General features: G+C 35.3%; 1 protein-coding gene across 2 annotated transcripts in view; it reads left to right on the top strand.

Annotated features, from left to right (window-relative positions):
* Window positions 1-19690, top strand: part of LOC137399557 (ribosomal oxygenase 1-like) — a 30249-nt gene that overhangs the window by 1297 nt on the left and 9262 nt on the right. The window contains exons 2-10 of one of the 2 annotated variants that reach the window (XM_068085729.1): window positions 8194-8397; window positions 12325-12627; window positions 14077-14223; window positions 15173-15406; window positions 16065-16178; window positions 16311-16487; window positions 17230-17302; window positions 17854-18032; window positions 19531-19635. In XM_068085729.1, the coding sequence (XP_067941830.1) occupies window positions 8194-8397; window positions 12325-12627; window positions 14077-14223; window positions 15173-15406; window positions 16065-16178; window positions 16311-16487; window positions 17230-17302; window positions 17854-18032; window positions 19531-19635 (1536 nt within the window). The remainder of the gene's footprint in view (window positions 1-8193; window positions 8398-12324; window positions 12628-14076; window positions 14224-15172; window positions 15407-16064; window positions 16179-16310; window positions 16488-17229; window positions 17303-17853; window positions 18033-19530; window positions 19636-19690) is intronic. The other variant, XM_068085730.1, reaches the window with a different exon arrangement.

A 19690-nucleotide genomic window follows, 5' to 3' on the forward strand; every position in this document is an offset into this window, starting at 1 on the left:
AGTTCGTCGACGAAAAGCTTTTAACCGATTAAACAAATTATTAGCGAGCACGATTCTAGCAGCTTTAGCAATTAGTATAGTCCAAGGCATGTATCGCGACACACAATAAAAATACGAAAGCATTTCAACATAGAACACACGATGTAACTGTTTAAGTCGCGCTATTGTTGGTTAGCAAGCACGACTCTAGCAAATTTTAAGATATATGTAGTCCGAAAACATAATGCGACACACAAGAAAAGTATTACAGAAAGTTACCATAGTAAATACGATGCAACTGACTTGTTTGCGCTAGAAATGTCAACATTCTCTACCACAAAACCTTTGCTGCTAAAAAGGAAATATAATTAAAAAATAAACAAATTGTCGCTATAGCGTCCAAACAATAAATACATTCAATAACGCAATCTATGCAGTTGCATCGTGTGTACTATGTTGATTTGCACTTAGACTTTTATTGTGTGTCATTATATGTCTCTTGGACTATACTAATTGCAAAAGCTGCTGAGATCGTGCTCGCTAGCACGATTCTAGCAGCGCAGAATAATTCTGTGTGTTTCAATCATTTCGTGATTTTTGTTAGAACCAACGGAAATTTTGTTACATGTAGCCGTACCGTTACTAACTTATTATTTGTTCATAAATCACCACGGTCAACCGAAACTTCACTAGTTTTGGTTTGAAGCATCTGGCCCAGCATTTATAGACTGCCAAATAATTAAAGCAATGAAATGCCACGACATTGACAGCAAAACCGTTTCCAAGTCTATGATTGACAGTGATTATTAAAGACAATCTCGGTCTATTTTCAGTACAAGAAATATAGCTCAAAAACCTAAGACGGCTGTCACTCTTCGCGGAGTAATCAGCAACGCTCCCAAACATCACTAATATGTTTGTGAAGGTCGCTGGTTGAGCCATGCTTTTGGTTAGCAGAAGTTCAAACTGAGCGAGTTTCAGATTTTTAACGCAACCCAGTGCCACCAGTATAGATATTGGTATTAAAATAACGAATGTGAAGAAAGAGGTTGTTTTGGTTACCAACTTGAAAAAGGTGACAGTGATCTTAAAAGTGACGACAGTGATTTTAAAAGTGACTGTTCTGACGACAGCTTTGTGTGGTAGGGCCCCCTCATGTAGCAATGGCTGAAATTTTTACAGAACATTATTTTTTGATGCTGCAGTTTTGTGTCAGTTTTTGCTATTTCATGCCTACAGCCTGATAAACATCCACACAGCTGGGGAATCTTTTGGCTTTAGTCAGGACATAATCACAAAGTGTGGTATTTCCCAATTACAGCGATATGATTTATTGCAGCCAATCACGAACAAGAAAACAATGATGGGAAACAGGAATGCGGTGTAATATTTCTATTTAGGCAACTAGCATTATGAAAGTAATTTGAGCAGTCGATGCATAAAGTTATCTATTTCTCTCTTGATCCTGACGATATGATGTATCGCATAAAATGACCTCAGTGGCTTATCAGTATTTCGCCTCTCTTCCATCATCTGTGGCAAATGAGTCCTTCCTCAGTATGACTGGCTACATCGACAGTGATAGAAGATAAAGACGTCTCACTGAGAGAATTGAATCACTAACGGTAATAAAAGAAACATTTATTTGCTCTAAACTTGTACAGGCACATTAGTTTGTTCAGCAGTAGAAGAGAGACTTGATTATTACAGAAAAAGCTGTACCACTAACAGTAATTTCCATTATCAATAACAGATTGCAAGAAACATGGACCATTTTGTTACTAGATGCACGGTATGTCAGTATGTGAATATATATACATGTATATCTTTTTTCCATAAATACAAACTGATAAATACATCAATATTTATATTTTATTTGCATTATATTTGTATTTGCATAATAAAATTAACCATTATCTATGCAACACAAAAGATCTGAATCGGATTATTTTTCAGTAAGAATCGCTATATCGGTTCGGTATCTGAATCGGCTGGTGAAATTAGAATCGTGGCATCTCTAGTTTATGGTTTCTAGATCTGATCTGTCGACTACATATTAAGAGTTATATATATAGTACTGTGTTGAATATTTTTGAGATTTCGTGTAGCTTTAGTCCACTCAAATGAGTTTATTGATACTGTGAATACATGTCTGACCAAGTAAATTTTGGCTTGAGTTATTGTTTGGTGGCAGGACAAAACTTTTGCTAAATCATCAATCGTATGGTATGGTGTAAGTGTTTGCTCTGAAATTTAACCAAAGAGATCAAACGAGCCTGCTAATAATTTCACAAGAGCTGTATCACCTCAGTCTTACAATTCGAGATGCCCTGATTCTAAATTCACTAGCCGATTCAGGTACCGATCGGATATACTGATTCTTATGAAAACATAATCCGATTCAGATACCGATTCAGATCTTTTGTGTTGCATAGATAATTGTTTATTTTATTATGCAAATACAAATATAATGCAAAGAAAATATAAATATTGATGTATTTATTTGTTTGTATTTATGAAAAAAGAGATATTGTATATATCTATTCACATACTGACATACCGTGCATGTAGTAACAAAACAGTCCATGTTTCTTGTAATTTGTAATTAATAATGGTAATTACTGTTAGTGGTACAGCTCTCTCTGTGATAATGAAGTCTCTCTTCTATTGCTGAACGAACTTCTGCACCTGTACAAGTTTAGAGCAAATAAATGTTTCTTTTAATTACCATCAGTGATTCAATTCTCTCAGTGAGGAGTCTTTTTTTATCACTATCAATGTAGCCAGTCATGCAGAAGAAAGACTCACTTGCCACAGATGATAGAGGACAGGCTAAATACCGATAAGCCCACTGGGGCTATTTTGTACGATACAAACGATACATTGTATCGTCAGGATCTAGAGAGAGATAGATAACTTTATGCAGCGACTGCTTAAATTTTTTTCGTAATGCTAGTAAATACAAATATTACACTGCATTCTTGTTTCTTATTTTTGTTATCTTGTTCGCGATTGGCTGCAATAAATCCCATCACTGTAATTGGGAGATACCACACTTTGTGATTACGCCCTGACTAAAGCAAAAAGGTACCTCAGTTGTGTTGATGTTGATCAGGCTATAGACATGAAATAAATTGTGTGGCAGACCCAGAATTCATTAGGTAAAAGTAAGAAACTTGCAGCTGATAATTTTTATTAGTGTAGCAGGCTAAAATACTGTTTTCTGCTAAATATTTGATCTGCAAAAAGTATCTGTAGTTTCAGATTTTTCAAGAAAAGGTCGGCTGATACCGATTCAGATACTTAACACCCTTATCGGCACCGATTCCGGTACTAAAATCGGGGCAACTCTACTTACAATGTCTTATACCAACCAGGACAGTCTTACCCTACAGGATGAATTTATTCGCGGAATTATATCTCGCGAAAATTGTTTTTTCATGCATATTCGCGGATGAATTTATTCGCGGCTGAAAACGGCCACTCTCTAGGAAAAGTTAACTCTATTGCGGCTAGTAATAGAGTTATTCCTATGCATGCGCACATCGCGTGTTCCGGTTTATATTTAGCTTACAACTGCGAGGCGATCATGCTAAGCTACGGTAAACAATTTTTGCTGCGTCCAGAGGTTTTCACGAATATTCATCGCTTTGGAGGCCTTTGATGAGCCAACAACTTGTGGTAAGTAATAAGTTTTTCACATTTACTAAATTAGTTGAATTTTACTTTGGTTCTTCGGTAAATCGGAATACTTATTTTTTCCATCCCTGCCGCTTCATTATTTGTTTTAGTGTGAGAGAGAGATTTTTCATCATACACCGAAGAACAATGATTGCAAGGGTGGTAGATGTCATTTTAGAAGATCACCAATCATTCACGGAGGTCTGGAAATTGAGGTTGAAGTGACCGAAGCTACTTACGAGAAGAATATATCTGTTTTTAAAAAAGGAACAAAAACGCCTTTACGAGCACAAATCTTTAGCCAACCGGCAAAACTTTGCAATAGTTTACCACGAGGAGAGTTCTGATGATAACTTCCTTACCAGCCATGTAGTAACGAGAGAATCATCTACCCAAGACAGTGACAGCGACAGAGCTGCTATTACCATAATAACTAGTAAGAAAGCACCATTACACGCTAGTGTTCACATATCAAGAGTACCAGTTTAATTTTATTGCTAGACAACCGCCATATGGACTAAACTGTTTGTATTTACTCCATTCATCGTTTGTAAAATTTTATTTGTATTTAAAATATTTTATTTGTACACTCAAGTTTGTAATAAATTATAATATATCTATACATGAAATAAAATATATAATTTAATCATGTTTGCTGCAGCGATATCAAGGAGTTGTAGTCGATGAAGGGGTTGACTGGTTGCTTCTCTGCCAATATTGCTGTCTTGATGAATATTACTACTTGTCTCTAGTTTTCGTAATCGGAGTAGGTTGTTTCATAGTCAATCTGCAGTAAACACGAAAAAGAAAAAATATTAACGAGTGTTGAGGAAGTACAAAAACAATAGCTGAAGTATTTGATGAAAGCGATCAGTTTTTAAACAAAAGAATTAACTAATGCAGTTGATTATGAAAAAAACGTATCTGCACTGCAAATCAAATACATACCATAATGTCCAGATCAGAATCATGATCGTCCTCGACTTTGGTATTAGAGATTGATGAAGTTGATTTTAATGTAAAAAGACTAAGAGAGCTTTTTGCTATGCTGAAGCCGTGCCGAATAACTCGTGAAAAACCTTGAACAATTTTGTAAAGTTTGACGCAATGGCAATAAAGCTCGAAGCCTGGCGATGATTTTAAAGAAGTTTTGGAACTCGGCTACGTTTAGTACTTCTGCCCATCGGCTATTTTCGCGATGACGCCATTCTGCATATCTTGTGACAACCTCGAATATTTTTGTAAATAAATTTGATGCATTGGCTATGATGTTAGCTCAAAGCTCAGGCAATGATTTTAAAAATGTTTTGGAACTCAATTACGTTTAGTATTTATATTAAAACTAGGCTAGCGACTAGTTTTCAATTTGATGCAGTAGTTATTCTCTCTTGTGATTAAAAATAGAACTAACTATTCACGGAATTTAATAATTCGCGTGATTGACTGTTCGCGAAATCGCGAATTTTATGACCAACGAATATTTTCATCCTGTAGGGTATAATCAGAACTTTTGCCGTTTATTCATTTGATTATTTTGTGGTGAAAGTGGCCTGGTGTTAAGATAATTTGTCTGACATTTGTGACTTTGTCATCATTTCACTAAGGGTAGTTTCAGATTTTCTTAGTGTAGAGAGTACGCACTATGGTAAATGGGAGATGTTCAATTCCGATTTCATATTTTTTACAATTTTAGAAGTACCGTAGTTTTTTGCCTTGATGGAGATAGACGATAACTCGCTTGGTTAAGGTTTTCTGACTATGGATAGGCATATGTTTGGCAATGCATCGGCAAAAGCTTTGGAATGAGATTTGTGTAAATTATATTTTAATGGTTTTAGGTAACGATTACTAAATGCTTGTTTTATAGCACTCATGTTCGATGCTAAAATGCTTTATGCGATTTGCTCGCTAGTTCTCGATGGAGTAATTAATTACCCTGTTGATCACATATTGCTGAAAGCCAAATCTAGATAAACCTCCTCAAGTTTATGGATATTTGTAAGACTTGATGAATGCTTATTGCATACCTCTATTCAGTGTTGGTTTGATATATATCGCTTGATATGTATCATCGATATATATCGCTGATAGATATGATATTTTTGGGTCAAAAAATCGATATCTTTGATATTTTTGAAAAATATCCATTTTATCATTCCATTTTCACCTTACAACTATTGCTAGCAGTCTAAAAATGCTAATACCTAAAATCATCAAATACTTGCATAGGGGCCTATTAGGCTTACCCAACACAGATAAACAAAGAGAGCCAGACCAAGGAGGTGACCTTGGCTAGACCAATTTATTTGTGTTTGAGTTGAAAAGAGTTTTTCAGATCTAAATTGTATTCTTTCATCCCAGTACTATCTCCCCAACCTGATTATCTCATGTTAAACTGTTATATTTTATTGTCTTAATGGAAGACCAGCCTGCTGAAAACCTTTTGAACTTCATAATCAATGATTTTGAATTGAACAATCTGACACCCAGAAACAAAATTGCAAGCACATTACACTGACTCACTGAGATGACAGAGTAACTCATCTCATCATTTTCTGTAAAAATCTTTCAATGAAGAGCTTCAAAGGATTCTGGCTCAGTATGAAATCTATAAATATGATGATATAACTCTGATTGCTAATGTTGAGTGTGTGTTTTCATCATGTGGACTGGTTCACAGCAAGTTGAGAAATTGTCTCGGTGTGGTGAAGGCTGGCAAGCTGGTGTTTGTTTACAAATACCCAAGCTAGACAAGCGTAGGACATTGAAGCATGATTAGACTATCATAGTGTGTATTTACTATTTGCATTAATTTGTTTGCACTTTGCATTCATGTCATTATTTCCAATCCAATGTTTGGTGAACATTTTCATATTTATAAATATTATGATTATACTCGGCCTACAATAAATCAAGTGTTTGGTATTAAACATTGCTGCCTGGTCCCATACAACCTATAAAATACATCAATCACAATGTTAACACCATGCAAGTTCAACCTAGCTTCAAATTTTTTCAAAAATGTCATTTGTTTCAAAAATATCATAATATATATCAGTGATCTGATATTTTTTTAAATATCGATATTTTTACCAACCCTGCCTCTATTCCATATTAGATATTTTTAATCGTTTTGTTACAAGCACCCCTCTTGCGTACACATTGGGAATACGAAAGTATGATAAGATTTTGTTGTTTGCCTGCTTAAAGGCAGGTCTAACTCTAGAGACAAGATCCATTTCCATGCTTAAACAACTTGGGGCTGTTCTAAATGCAGGCTTTATTGACAATCGATGCTTTTCCAAGATTTTTTAAGTTTCCAATTTTGAACACTGTTCCTTTAAAAATTAAATTTATGTTTAGTGAGTTTTGTTTATATCGTTTCATTTTTGTTCCTGTACCACTTTGGCTTTTTGTAGACACAGTAGAGGCTCCTATAACGTATACCTCCTATAACGTATACCTCCTCTAACGTAAACAATTTATGTGAAGTTTTTGCTTTCTACTACGTAAAAAATGCTATATAACGTAATGTGTCAAGTCGAGCGAGTTCACAAATTCGATTTGAACATTAATTTATCTCGCCACACTTGCGAAAAAAGAAACGACACGTGCGTGTAGCATTATATTTATTATATATATACACAACCTTCGCAACAATCTAGTTTGTCGCCATAGACCATCAGATGTGTCGACAAAACAGAGAATAAGATAGCTGCGCAATTGTTTATAAATACAAAGGCGATCGATTGGTGCAGGTGTTACATCGCCGGTCCACCAATCCGAATGTCATGAGTTGGAGTATCGTCAAAAGTTCTCTTTTATCCTAACCTAGACCTCTGAATACCGATAGATGGTGAATTGGTAGTATCACTTTTTGTGGATTATTTTGTTTTGTTTTCCTGTAGACGTATAAAATATATGTTATTAGTTTTAATTTGCAGAGTAGACTTTGCTGTTTAGAAAAAATAAGCGAATCGTTGTAAATAAACGGGAGGTGTGAGCTCTCCATCAACTTGTAAAATTACCTTAGTTATGGCCTATAAAACCAGTGAGATTAATCGTACTAAAGAGAAAAATTGTCGATGCAAACTAATATTGCTGCAGTTATGATACAGCTCACAAATTAAAAAGTTAAGTCAAATTTTTCTTTTTTGTACGCCGAAAGAGGTGAGTTAGGAAAAATCTTAGAACGGATTCTAAAAGCAATTTACATGTATTTTACTGTTCTTATAACGTAAATTCCTTATAACGTAAACGTTTTTGGAACGAATTATTAATGTTGTAAGAGCACCTACTGTACATTCTATGTCGACATTCCATTTTTATTATTAATTTCTAAATCTAAATCATTCGTGGTCGATTTGTTTTAATGATGGAAGAGTTCAAATGGTTGGATTATACATGTATACTGTTTGACTAATTCAAGTGCTTTTAAGCTCAATTTATCGTCAAAAGGTTCTCACTATTGTATATCCACTACTGTTTATCAGTAGTGTAATAATTAGTATGTAATAATTAATTAACTTATAGGGAGTGCGCAAACTAGATAAGTCCCTAACCAGTCAGTTGGTTGAGGATACAAAGAACTTGCACAGTGATGCCAGGTTTAACAAACAAGCATCTGACGTCTCGAATAACTACGAGAGAAACTTGCTGACCAGCAAAAAACGGAAGCTGAAGAAAAAAAAGGAGCGTAAACTGGCAAGCCTGCTGTCTAAGCAGCCACAAGCTTTGGTGAGGTTTTTCTTGCTTTCACTAGTGATGTTTGCATATTTTATACATCTGTCCTGTGCAGTATCTTGTACAGAGTACAAGGGAAGGACAATAATCTCCATATTCTCATAAAGCTGCATTCTATCTCAATGTCTTGTTACAGTGTTTCTTCTGTGTTAAAGTGATCTATGTTTGTATAATCTGTGTTTCGTCAATGTTCATATACAACTGATGATTTGAAATTTGACCAGAATTAAACTTTGTACATTTGCCTTAGTTAAAGGTGTGAAATGAGAATTTTAAAAACTTTATATGTACTAACTTTTCCCACGACCAAACACGAGCGAAGTGATTGTTTGGGAGCTTTATAATAAATGCATATGTGCTCACAACTCACGAAAATTATTCTTGAACGGCGGTCCCAAACCCTTGTGTCCAAATCTCATCAACAAATTTAACCATTTTTCTATGGAGTCGGTTAAGTATAATAACGATACAAAACACATATAAACCTATTTGAATATGTTACCAAGTCTTGGAAATTTGTAGACAATATCCTAAAACTAACCCATTTGATCGGATTATACATAAATAGACAAATTAATTTGGCCTAAAATCGCCATTAAAACTTTGACAAGCCTTTTTTAAGCAAAATTAAGACAGGCAAACGAAATGCCGATAAGGCCGTACGACAGAGAGTAGAGCCATTAAGTCGTGCGCATTTCACGAGAAAAACGTGCACATTTCACCAGTCTATGGCATTGTCCAATTGCCGAAGGTTTCTGTAACTAACATAGAAGTACTGAAAAGTAATCGTTTTTTTTGCCGATTTCAAAGTAACTGACATTTTGGACACTTATAATGAGTACTTTGGTATTCCAACTGAAGTCCAAAGCAGTGAAAGTAAAGGAAATGACGATGATATTTTTCTAATGATTCTTATAAGATTATTACAATATTTAATTATATGAATAATTATTCGATTTTATAAGATTTAATTATAAGAATAATCATTCGAATTTACAAGATCAAAGTATATAGTGACTGATGTTGGGCAATATGTTGCTGTTATTATTTTTTCTAAATAATTTTGTTAAATAGATTTTCTAAAAATCTAGATAAATATCACCATTTCTTGATATTGGTTGATATAACGTTTTGAAATGTAAACAAAATTGTGTATTGGTTTTCTATTATTACTGTATTACTATATTAATAATATTTAAGAATTAAGAATTTCTAGTTACTATACTATTAATAACTTTAATTTATTCATGCGTGGGTTTATGGTAAAACTAATTATAGATTTGTCTTTTTTGGTGTACACTCAATGTGATAGGATAAAATACTGATGACTAAGCATTAGTTTGCTGGGTACTCAATGTTTCATGTACATCATATATACATGTACATCATATTGGAACAAAAGTTTAAAAAGTTGGTAGTTTTTATATTTTTGATGCAGCTAAAATATGAGATGTTGTATGCATTGTTTTTCAATTTGAGAAGTTTAATAAAAACAAAAATAGAGTTAATATTTAATTATATTGACTTTGAGTTATTACAATGGCAATTTAATGGTGCTAGTATTTATAGACAGCGGCACACATTACGCTTATATTTCTTAGCATTCTCTACCAAAGGAATTAGTTAAAATGACAATGCACGTATAATTTTACTAGTATTGATATTTATTTTGTACTGAATATTAGGATTCCTTGATCAAAGCTCTTCAAAAGTTTCTAACAACAGAAGAGGGTGTGCCAGTAATGCATTGCTCTGAGCATTCAATTTTTTAAATAGTCAAGTAAACAGGTAGCGATCTAGCTGTAATGACAAGACCTGTTTGTCGTTATCCTGCGTTACCACTTGCTTACCACTTGCACCCAAGTAGTCATACCTTGATATACGAGCTTAATGCGTTCTGGGACTGAGCTCGTATGTTAATTTTTTATACAATACATATAATGATTCTTTTAATGTATACAATATATTTTTTCAAAACAATATTTTTTATGCAAAATAACTAAACACAAATTAATCTGTTCCCTTACTACGAACAAACCACCTCAAAACAGGAACTTATGATGGAAAACGTAGTCTTAATTGTTATAACTCGCTACCTATGCTCCCAAAGTAACAAGTACGTATTTAGTGGTTTTGATCTGCAATAAAATGTAACATCGCTACATAGTCTGCAGTACTGTATGGAGTTCTTAGCTTCGATACAGACGCAGTGGCTAATGGTGATGTGACAGAGACTAAACAGCATTGCGTTCGGTACACTAGACTTTTGTGACGTAGCATAACATAAACATTAAATTTAACCTAATTGAATTTAGCGTACTAAACATGCATATAAAGCTACGTTTTAGTCTTTTGCTAAACTTCAAGGTTTACTTGCAACAAAGTTCGTATTACGGTTATTTAGTATCAAAAGGTTCACCATGTCTTACTCTGCTGTTTTAGGTGCAAAATATGTGGAAATGTGATTGCAAGCTCTTAAAAGCTCAAAAACGAACAGTTAAACGCAGCCAGTAGTTTGGATCGCATACCGTAGTTTGGAATATTTTTATTTCGACGACGTACTCAAACATTGTGGTTATTGTTTTGACACAATGTGAAATTAAAGGCCAATAAAAGGCTCAATATAAAACGTCTCATAGCACTAGTTTATGACAAACACATCGGGTTTTACCGGAAAGCCCGTATCAAATATAGAATTATAGATGCTAGCTACTTTACAGTTTCGTTTCAGCATGGTCTAATCATCTAGTCGTAATCTGATCATGTAACCCATACTTCCCGCCAAATAGCGCGAACAATTGCTGCAGTATTTTCTGACTATTACAGGTGACCAACAGACTCGTCATGTTTATCAGAGGATAATATGCACTCCTTCGAGCTAAGGTTAAAAAATTAAACAAATTTTTATGGTAGGTTTTGAGATATCAGTGATCAAAGTGACAGCATTACAATGATGATGAAATAGACGCATAAGGACAATAGACATGGTGTTATTGAATGCATGAAGTATGTTTGTGAAAATATTTCGACAAATGGAGTTACATGAAAATGTAAACAGAAGCCATCGTGTTCAACTACATCTTATTTGAGCCGTTTTGGAAAGAGAATCCAAACTACGGCATTTTCGTGATGGCTGCGATTAACTGTTCGTTTTTGAGTTTTTAAGAGCTTGTAATCACATTTCCACATATTTTGCACCTACAACACAGCGGAGTAAGACATGGTGAATCTTTTGATACCAATTAACTGTAATGTGAATTTTGTTGCGAGTCAATCTTTAAGTTAAATTTTTGTCTTCATTGTAAGTTTTTTATTATTTTGTTTCGGCTTGGCCTGTTTTGCCTCAATTTTTTGCTATAACTTTTAGCCGGTTTTTCGAAAAACTTTCTATAAAAAGGCCAAGCGATGCTATTCTCGAAAGTGGCTTCTCGCATACTTGGCCACTCGGTGGCCGCATAGAGAACTAGCTCATATCTTAAAGTTTTCTTGTATTTAAAGGTAAAAAATTGCTCGAAATTTTGCTCACACCTCAATTTTCTCGTATGTTGGCGCACCCGTATATCCAGGCATGACTGTATGCTAAATGATTATAAATGGCTTCATAAAGATATTACCCCTGACTTAAGTAAATTTGTCTGCCTTATATAACTAGTGTTGCTACATGTAGATGCATATGCTTATACTATACGATTATATACTATATTCCTACTTGTATATAAGCACTACTGATTAACATATCTAAACACCATATATAAGCGCTATAAGACTAATATAAATTTTTATATAAACAGACCCCTCACTTTCCAGCATTGATTAGTAGCATGATTTATACTTACTGTACATACTTATTGAAATATGAATTCATAAAACTACTAGACCACTGTAACGAATGGTCATGAAATTTTTCATTTGTTGCAGAAGAAGGAGAGGCATTCTCCTGAACCTTTGCCTCCACTAAAGTGGTATGGAGGTCCAAAGGCTCCAAAGTTAGTAAAGCCTCCTTCTGGTAAGGTTGCACCTGATTCAGTTGCTGACCACGTAGAGGGTTCTTTGTCTTCACAAACACAATTAGCTGAATGTGAATCTGCTACCCCGATTCGAAAGAAAGTAGCAGAACATCAGGAGAGACCGGAAGAGAGATCTGGTAACCTCCGGAAGCGCAAGCGTGGAAAAAAACCAAGCCAACCTTCTCAAGAGTTTGGTCTCATTTCATCTACAGATCAGGTAAGGTGTGTCTGAATATAGAGTAAAACTACATTGGACCAAGGGAATCAGGTAAGGTGTGTCTGAATATAGAGTAAAACTACATTGGACCTAGGGAATCAGGTAAGGTATGAAGATGTAGTCTGAATTGTTTTCATCAATTAAATTACTACCTGTCGAGCATTCACTATTATAAATGGGCTCATTAGATAAAAAAGTTCTACTTCAACATCACTGTAAAGTTTTAATTCTTTTTAGCAACCTCTATCACCAAATGTTAATGGCTTTTAGATAGCTTACTGATTTGTGCTCTCCTGTAAATGATCTAGGCGTCTTTATTAAACGTAGAATAACAGCGGGCTGTAATTAGTACAGTGAACCCTCAGGATACGATAATTATCCGTTCCAGGGTTGGCATCGTATGGTGAAAAAATCGTATGTAGGGGTATAGAAACCATAGTAATTATATAATGCAAACATCACCTGGTAAAAATTGTCAAAATTTTATATACCGGTAATTGCTGTACATTGAAAGTTAGTAACAAAATAGTATGTTAACCTTAGTAACTATGGTTACCTACTGTAACAGTAGTTTTATTGTATTCAGTGTGTTTAGTGGTTATGATCTACAATAAAATGTAACATAATGTACCGTTGGAAGTTCTTACTTTCAGGACAGACATATGTATAATATAAATTTTAAATTCACTTAAAATAAGTTTAGCTTACTAAACACACACACTTAAAGCTAAGCTTTAGTACGTATTTTCAACTATTTTACTGAATGTCAACTTTTTATCACTAAAATTTTATCACTTGTCAGTTTCTTTCTTTGCTTTCACTATCGCCTTTAGCGGACCTGTTCAAAACGTTTTTAACCTAATTCAGCAAAAAACCTGAACAATGCTGTTTTTGTAATGAAGTGGATTTTTGTTAGCAGGTTAAGAGAAGTTGTCTGACCACTCGATCTTCTGTATGAAGGGATTGCAACTCCAATTTTGCTACTGTTCTGGCTGGAAAAATATTATGGTTTTACACACAAGAATTGCTGAACTGAAAGAAATCAGTCATCGTGTCACTTTCAGGCGCTGTGAAAATATTTTCGGCGAGGAGCATTTTGGCATCTTTGTTATTTTGATGTGCGTTACCAACTGCCAAATGTGAATTTCGAGAGAAATTCTTTTTGATATCAAATGGCAAAAAAATGTCATATGGCGGAAACGAAAAACCATTGCATGTGGCATCGTAAGGCAAAAACCGTTTAACAGGGACATCATAACTGGGAGGTGCGTCGTACACGCATTTGCTACACTCTGAATTTCAACTGCTAATCCGCTATGATGCATCTATCATATTAGAAATGTTATGGCATCGTCTTGCCAGTTGAAGTGTTTTACACTATCTAGATATGTAGAACAAGTTAAGCATACGCATGATCTATCTAGTTCTGTGACCTTCTGTATCTTATAGAGTTTGGATAGCAATGGAAAACTGGCAGATGTACAGTCTTCTGGCAGCAGTAGCAAACAGAAGAAAAAGAAAAAAGAAATGGTTAAGAACAGTGGAGAGAAGACTCGGAGCAAGAAGATTTCTGTAGTGCAATGGACACCACCAAAGGTATTTCTATACTGTACTCAGTAGTTAAGTGGACACCCATAAGGGGAGGTGCTCATTTCTTTACTATATACTGAGTATTGAAGTGGTGGTGTTACGTTGCTGCGTGGTACTTTAGTATACAGTAGAACGTCTACTTTCCAAAGTAATTAGTTCTCGAAACCATTTCATAAGTAAAAAATTTTGTAATTAGAAACTGATTTTTTATCATGTAAATGCCCTAATTTGGTCCAAGCCCCAACATAACTGATATATAACATTTGCATAAATTATAAATACATGTAATAGTTAAAACTTGTAACAAATACACGTTAGAATTATATTACTACATAATGGATGGAATTAGTACCCAGCGAAAAAAGAAAAACAGGAAAATAACTAAAAGCTATGATCGTTATGCTTGTTTATCTTGGATGTTGGGCGTGTGATAATTTTGAGAAAAGACCACAGAAACTTGAAGGATGAAGTTCAGAAGAGGTGGGTGTTTTATTGTTGTTTTGGTTTAGTTTTGCTCAGAATAAATGTTTTTAAAAATGCGAGTAGAAAGATTTCTTTACATCGGCACAAACTCAAAAATTGGCATACAGAAATCACGGAACTTGAATTGCTAGAAACAAAAGTTGTCCTACTATTTATGCGATGTATGTGATATATGATTACTCCAAATTATACAACAAACGGAAACAAAACGCTTGCCGTTTACTGATTTTGCTAGCAAAATAAACTGACTGAGGGGCGTTTTAAGTCGCACCCATGAGAAGCAAATCGGCCAAATCTTACAAATGGGCTAAGTTACAAAGACCTTTTGCATCTAGAAATATCTTTCATAAGTCAAAGCATGATTTCTACCCAAAGACGTTTCATAACTTCAAAATGTTGTGTGTAGAGGCTTTCGTAAGTAGAAGTTCCACTGTGTTTGCATTTCTCTAGTTATCCCTTTTTTTATTTTTAGCCAGATACATATTCCTCAGAATCCGAAAGTCTTTCAGAACAGACTGTCGAGCATGACAACCCTGAGCAGGTGGCAGAAGAGCTGTTTGCTAAGCTTCTTCACCCTCACGATGTTAAAACGTTCATGAGGAAGACATGGCTAAAGAAGCCGTTGCACATCAAGAGAAAGGACTGCAAATACTATGAGGATGATGAGTGGTTTAGTACAGCAGAACTGGATAGGATCTTGGTAGAGGTCTGTAGTCACTGTAATTTTAGATTTTGACTATGAGTAACTCGACTCTCTAGTCGTGCTTATCATTTACTAAGTTTTTAAACAGTGATAGTGTAGTGACCCATGGGTGTGCCAGTGCTGATCATGTTTTCATAGGGCGCTATAGTAGAGTGATAGTTGTGTGACGCTTTGTTAGGTTGTATCTTTAAGAGGTCAAGGATAAAACAAACCATGTGTGATCGGAAGGAAAAACTGCTACTTCTTATGGCGTTATTATGCACATGACACTACATAATCAACAGCTTTTGTTAGTACTGTATCAAGCTATGATACAATAAAATGCTTTGCTGCTCATGTATTCATTCTGTGACGTAGAACCTTGGCACAAAAAGCACAAACCTTTCATGTGACAGGGAGTAGGTGTTAATTTTTGTTTAACTCACTGCAACAGAAAAACTAGACCGATGCGCACGCGCAAGTGCAACGCCGTTGGTCGCTAAGACTGTTTCCATGGCACAAAGATGGCGCATCACACGAGTGTTTCACTTCCAAACAGCAACACTGAATCATAACAGAATGAGAGTGACACGGCTGCTTCCGCGATGTCATTGCATCACCATATGGGGGTGTGTCACTACGCTATCAATGTATGGAAACTTAGGAATTCTATCTGTTACAGGAGCGGGTGCGTTTTGGAGTGAACATTGATCTCACCACATACAAAAATGGAAAGCGAGAGACACACAATCCTCCAGGAAGGGCTTATCCCGCTATTGTATGGGATCATTATCGGGTTCGTCTCATCTCTGAGTTTACACCAAATCAGATGATGTTGTCTGCTGTCACACATTCTAGACTGACTCTCTGTATGAAGCTCCTATAATGATCAGGCATTTTTATAGAACCAAATCCCGAATATTTACAGCAAGGGTGTTCAGTACGATTACTTAACCCCCAAACATACAGCGTGGCAACATGGAGACTGCTAAGTACACTACAGGAGATGTTTGGCTGCATGGTTGGCGCTAATGTTTATCTCACTCCACCCGGTACTCAAGGCTTTGCCCCGCACTATGACGATATAGAGGGTTTTGTCTTACAGGTATGAGCAGGTGCTCTCCACCGCTATAGTGTCAAATGCTGGCAGATGGTGAAATTCATTGAAGCTGTTTTTATTCACTTCAACTAATGCTGGTGGGCTATGTAGACTGGAAATGTTATTGTGCTTTCAGAAGACTATCAATATCAAGGAATAATTAAAAATAGACAAAATATGGAATCTAAAAACTTTGTGTATTAGGTATAACTTGGCATGACTAGCTTATAGAAATTAATGGGCGGAGGTGTTACTTCTTTCTTTATCTTTCCTCTCATTGGTTTTCTCTCCTTTTTTTCTCTACATATTTTGGCTAAACATTGACCAACTATATTGTTGGTTTAGCGCTTTTGCTTGGTAACTATGATAGTATTTCCTGTCAACTTAAATCTTGCTCAAATTACTTGTTCTTCAATTTTATTATTTGCTTTTTCACTATGATTACCAAGTTATGCTTACTGTTTACTGCAGTAATAAATTTATCTTCCATTAGTACTTAGATGACATAATCATTGGAAGATGATTAATGATATTGGTTTTACTATACATCTAACTATTAACTAGAATATTTTACATTGTGATTCATAAAAATCACTTACTATTATTATCTGTGTCAACTCTAGTCAGGCAAACTAAAAATCATGTAGCCTCTGGTCACTTTAAAAATTGTTAAGTTGATTCCAAGTTTGTCATGTAATATTCCTCAGGATCGGCCAGTGTTTGTATTGTTTGCGTTTCCTGTGTACAGCTGGAGGGACAGAAGCATTGGAAGGTCTATGGTCCAAGATCTGATGCTGACATTTGGCCTTTGACCTCTAGTCGTGAGTATTTGTTACTTTTCGCACCACATAACCCTTCCAACAGTTCATACATATACCGAATTGTGGTTGTCTCTTTAAATGTATTAATAGACTACATGATTACTCTTCCTTCGTAAAAATAATAGCATTAGGATGTCTAGAGAGCTCATCAAACAGACAACTTATTGACTTTTTTATTAAGAGGTCATAGCATTTAAAACAAGTGGAATTTTAGCTTAGTTTCTACCACATTTACAGGACGTCTCAGAACCTTCCACCTAAGCACTATCTCCATTATCTGAATGCGGACATTGGTGCCAAGTTTTAGAGTCGCTCACACATGCCTTCAAGTTCAGCTATGGCATTTGAATGTAGCTCATTGCAAATTTTATGGCCTGCAAAGTGAGATTCACTCAGGAATTATGTTTTATGGTTTTAAATTTGATATGGTGCAGGTTTAGGCATTCATCTAAATCGATATAGTCTAGTTGCGAATATTTCCAATGCTATTGTTTGTCATTTTGGCTGGCTGTCAGTTTGCGATGTTAGTGATTTGCAGTGTTTCGTTGTAGCTAACCTCACTGAAGACTGCCTTAGTGAGCCAATCATTGACTGCGTTCTGGAGCCTGGTGACCTTCTCTACTTCCCTAGGGGTGCTATACACCAGGCTATGGCCCAGGATGAGGTGCACTCTTTGCACATGACTGTCTCCACCCACCAGAAGAACACATGGAGCGACCTACTCAATCTGGTGCAGTAGAAACGTAATCTAACCTCTCCCTAGAGCTTCGTGATTTGGTGATTTAATTGTTTGGTAGCGGTTTTGAAGATGGACGATTTAAAAATCACCAATTTTATAAACGATATAACCATGAATAAGGCGATTTCTCACATCTGTCAATTTTCAGAGTGCGCGATACTAGAACTAAACGCATGAGCCTTCTAGTTTTATTATAAGCTAGCATTGCGTCCACGCATTATGATGCCTCTGTTAAAGGTTGACTTGCAACAAAATTCACATTACAGTTATTTGGTATCAAAAGATTCACCATGTCTTACTCTGTTGTGTTGTAGGTGCAAAATATGTGGGAATGTGATTACAAGCTCTTAAAAGCTAAAAAACGAACAGTTAATCGCAGCCACATGAGACCGCTGTAGTTTGGTAGCCTTTCATAGCCTTCCACGGACATGAGCATTCATAAAATAAATGTTTCTACTTATCATCAACACGAACCAGTTTTTTTTAAGTTGAAATGTACAAATAAATATTAACCAAAATGTGTTATTTCCTTTAATATTTAAATTTAATATCGCGATTTATTCCGACTCATCTATAAATCGATGATTCGCGATTCAGTCTTGCAAATTTGTAATCTCGAATCGTTTGGTGATTTTTGGAAATGGCGAAGCTCTACCTTTCCCTTGATATCTCTTGATATTCCCTTGCTATTACTTATGATGTATCATGACAGCCATTTTGTAAGCTTGGACCACTGAGCATTGTTAAGTGTCTGGTGATCAAGCTTCTGCACAGGTGTGGCAAGGTCAAAACAGATTGCACAAGTACTGAACAAAGTTGTGATACGTCCCACATTAGTTTTCAAGGGGTGGTTATAGAATTAAACCGATTGGCTTGTGCATTTCATTTTGAGGAGCATGCTAGCAATAAGTTCCTTTTTTACACAAATTGCAAAAGTCCGTAAATATTAGCTATTCTCAGAAGTCCTTTTTAAACTTATTACCGCATGCTTTGCTTTGATTGATAAGGGTTGTGAACGCACTATTTTTAAATATCTAGCTCAAAATCACTAATTAAGACTTTGAGAGATTACTTAAGATTTATTTTTTATTTATTATTATTTAGATTAATCTTTAATATAATTAAGATTAATTATATTAATCGCTCAAAAACTGAATGGTTTTAATATAATTATATAGCATCACAGCTGTTTCCTGTCAATCTTTTTAATGTCGTGTCTTTTTAATGTGTCCGTTTTGATGTCGTAGAAACATTAATTAAACCTTGGATTTGGTAGAAATTACACAAATATTATTAGAACCCCATTATATCAATTTTGTGAGAGATGTGTCAGTTAGCCTTTTATTAAGATACCATATCTTTTTGCAATCTTCACTCTGTTAATCAGCTGAGCCATTTTGATTCTCTTATATAACTCACGCGAAATAGAGTTATATTTATATGTGAAGCTTTTGTTGACCATGTTCACTCTTTAGTATCTCCGGTGTAGATGCTGCCCGCCGCCTTAGCTAACGCAACAGAGAATGACCCAGAGTTTAGAGAGAGTCTCCCTAATGACTATCTCAATTACACTGGGATAGCTTTCCAAGAGCAGGTGAGCATGTTAGCGTTTTCATCCTAATCGTTTTCTTACTTTATATTTACCCTCA

This window comes from Watersipora subatra, chromosome 7 (genome assembly GCF_963576615.1).
Source record: "Watersipora subatra chromosome 7, tzWatSuba1.1, whole genome shotgun sequence".
Lineage (NCBI taxonomy): Eukaryota > Metazoa > Bryozoa > Gymnolaemata > Cheilostomatida > Watersiporidae > Watersipora > Watersipora subatra.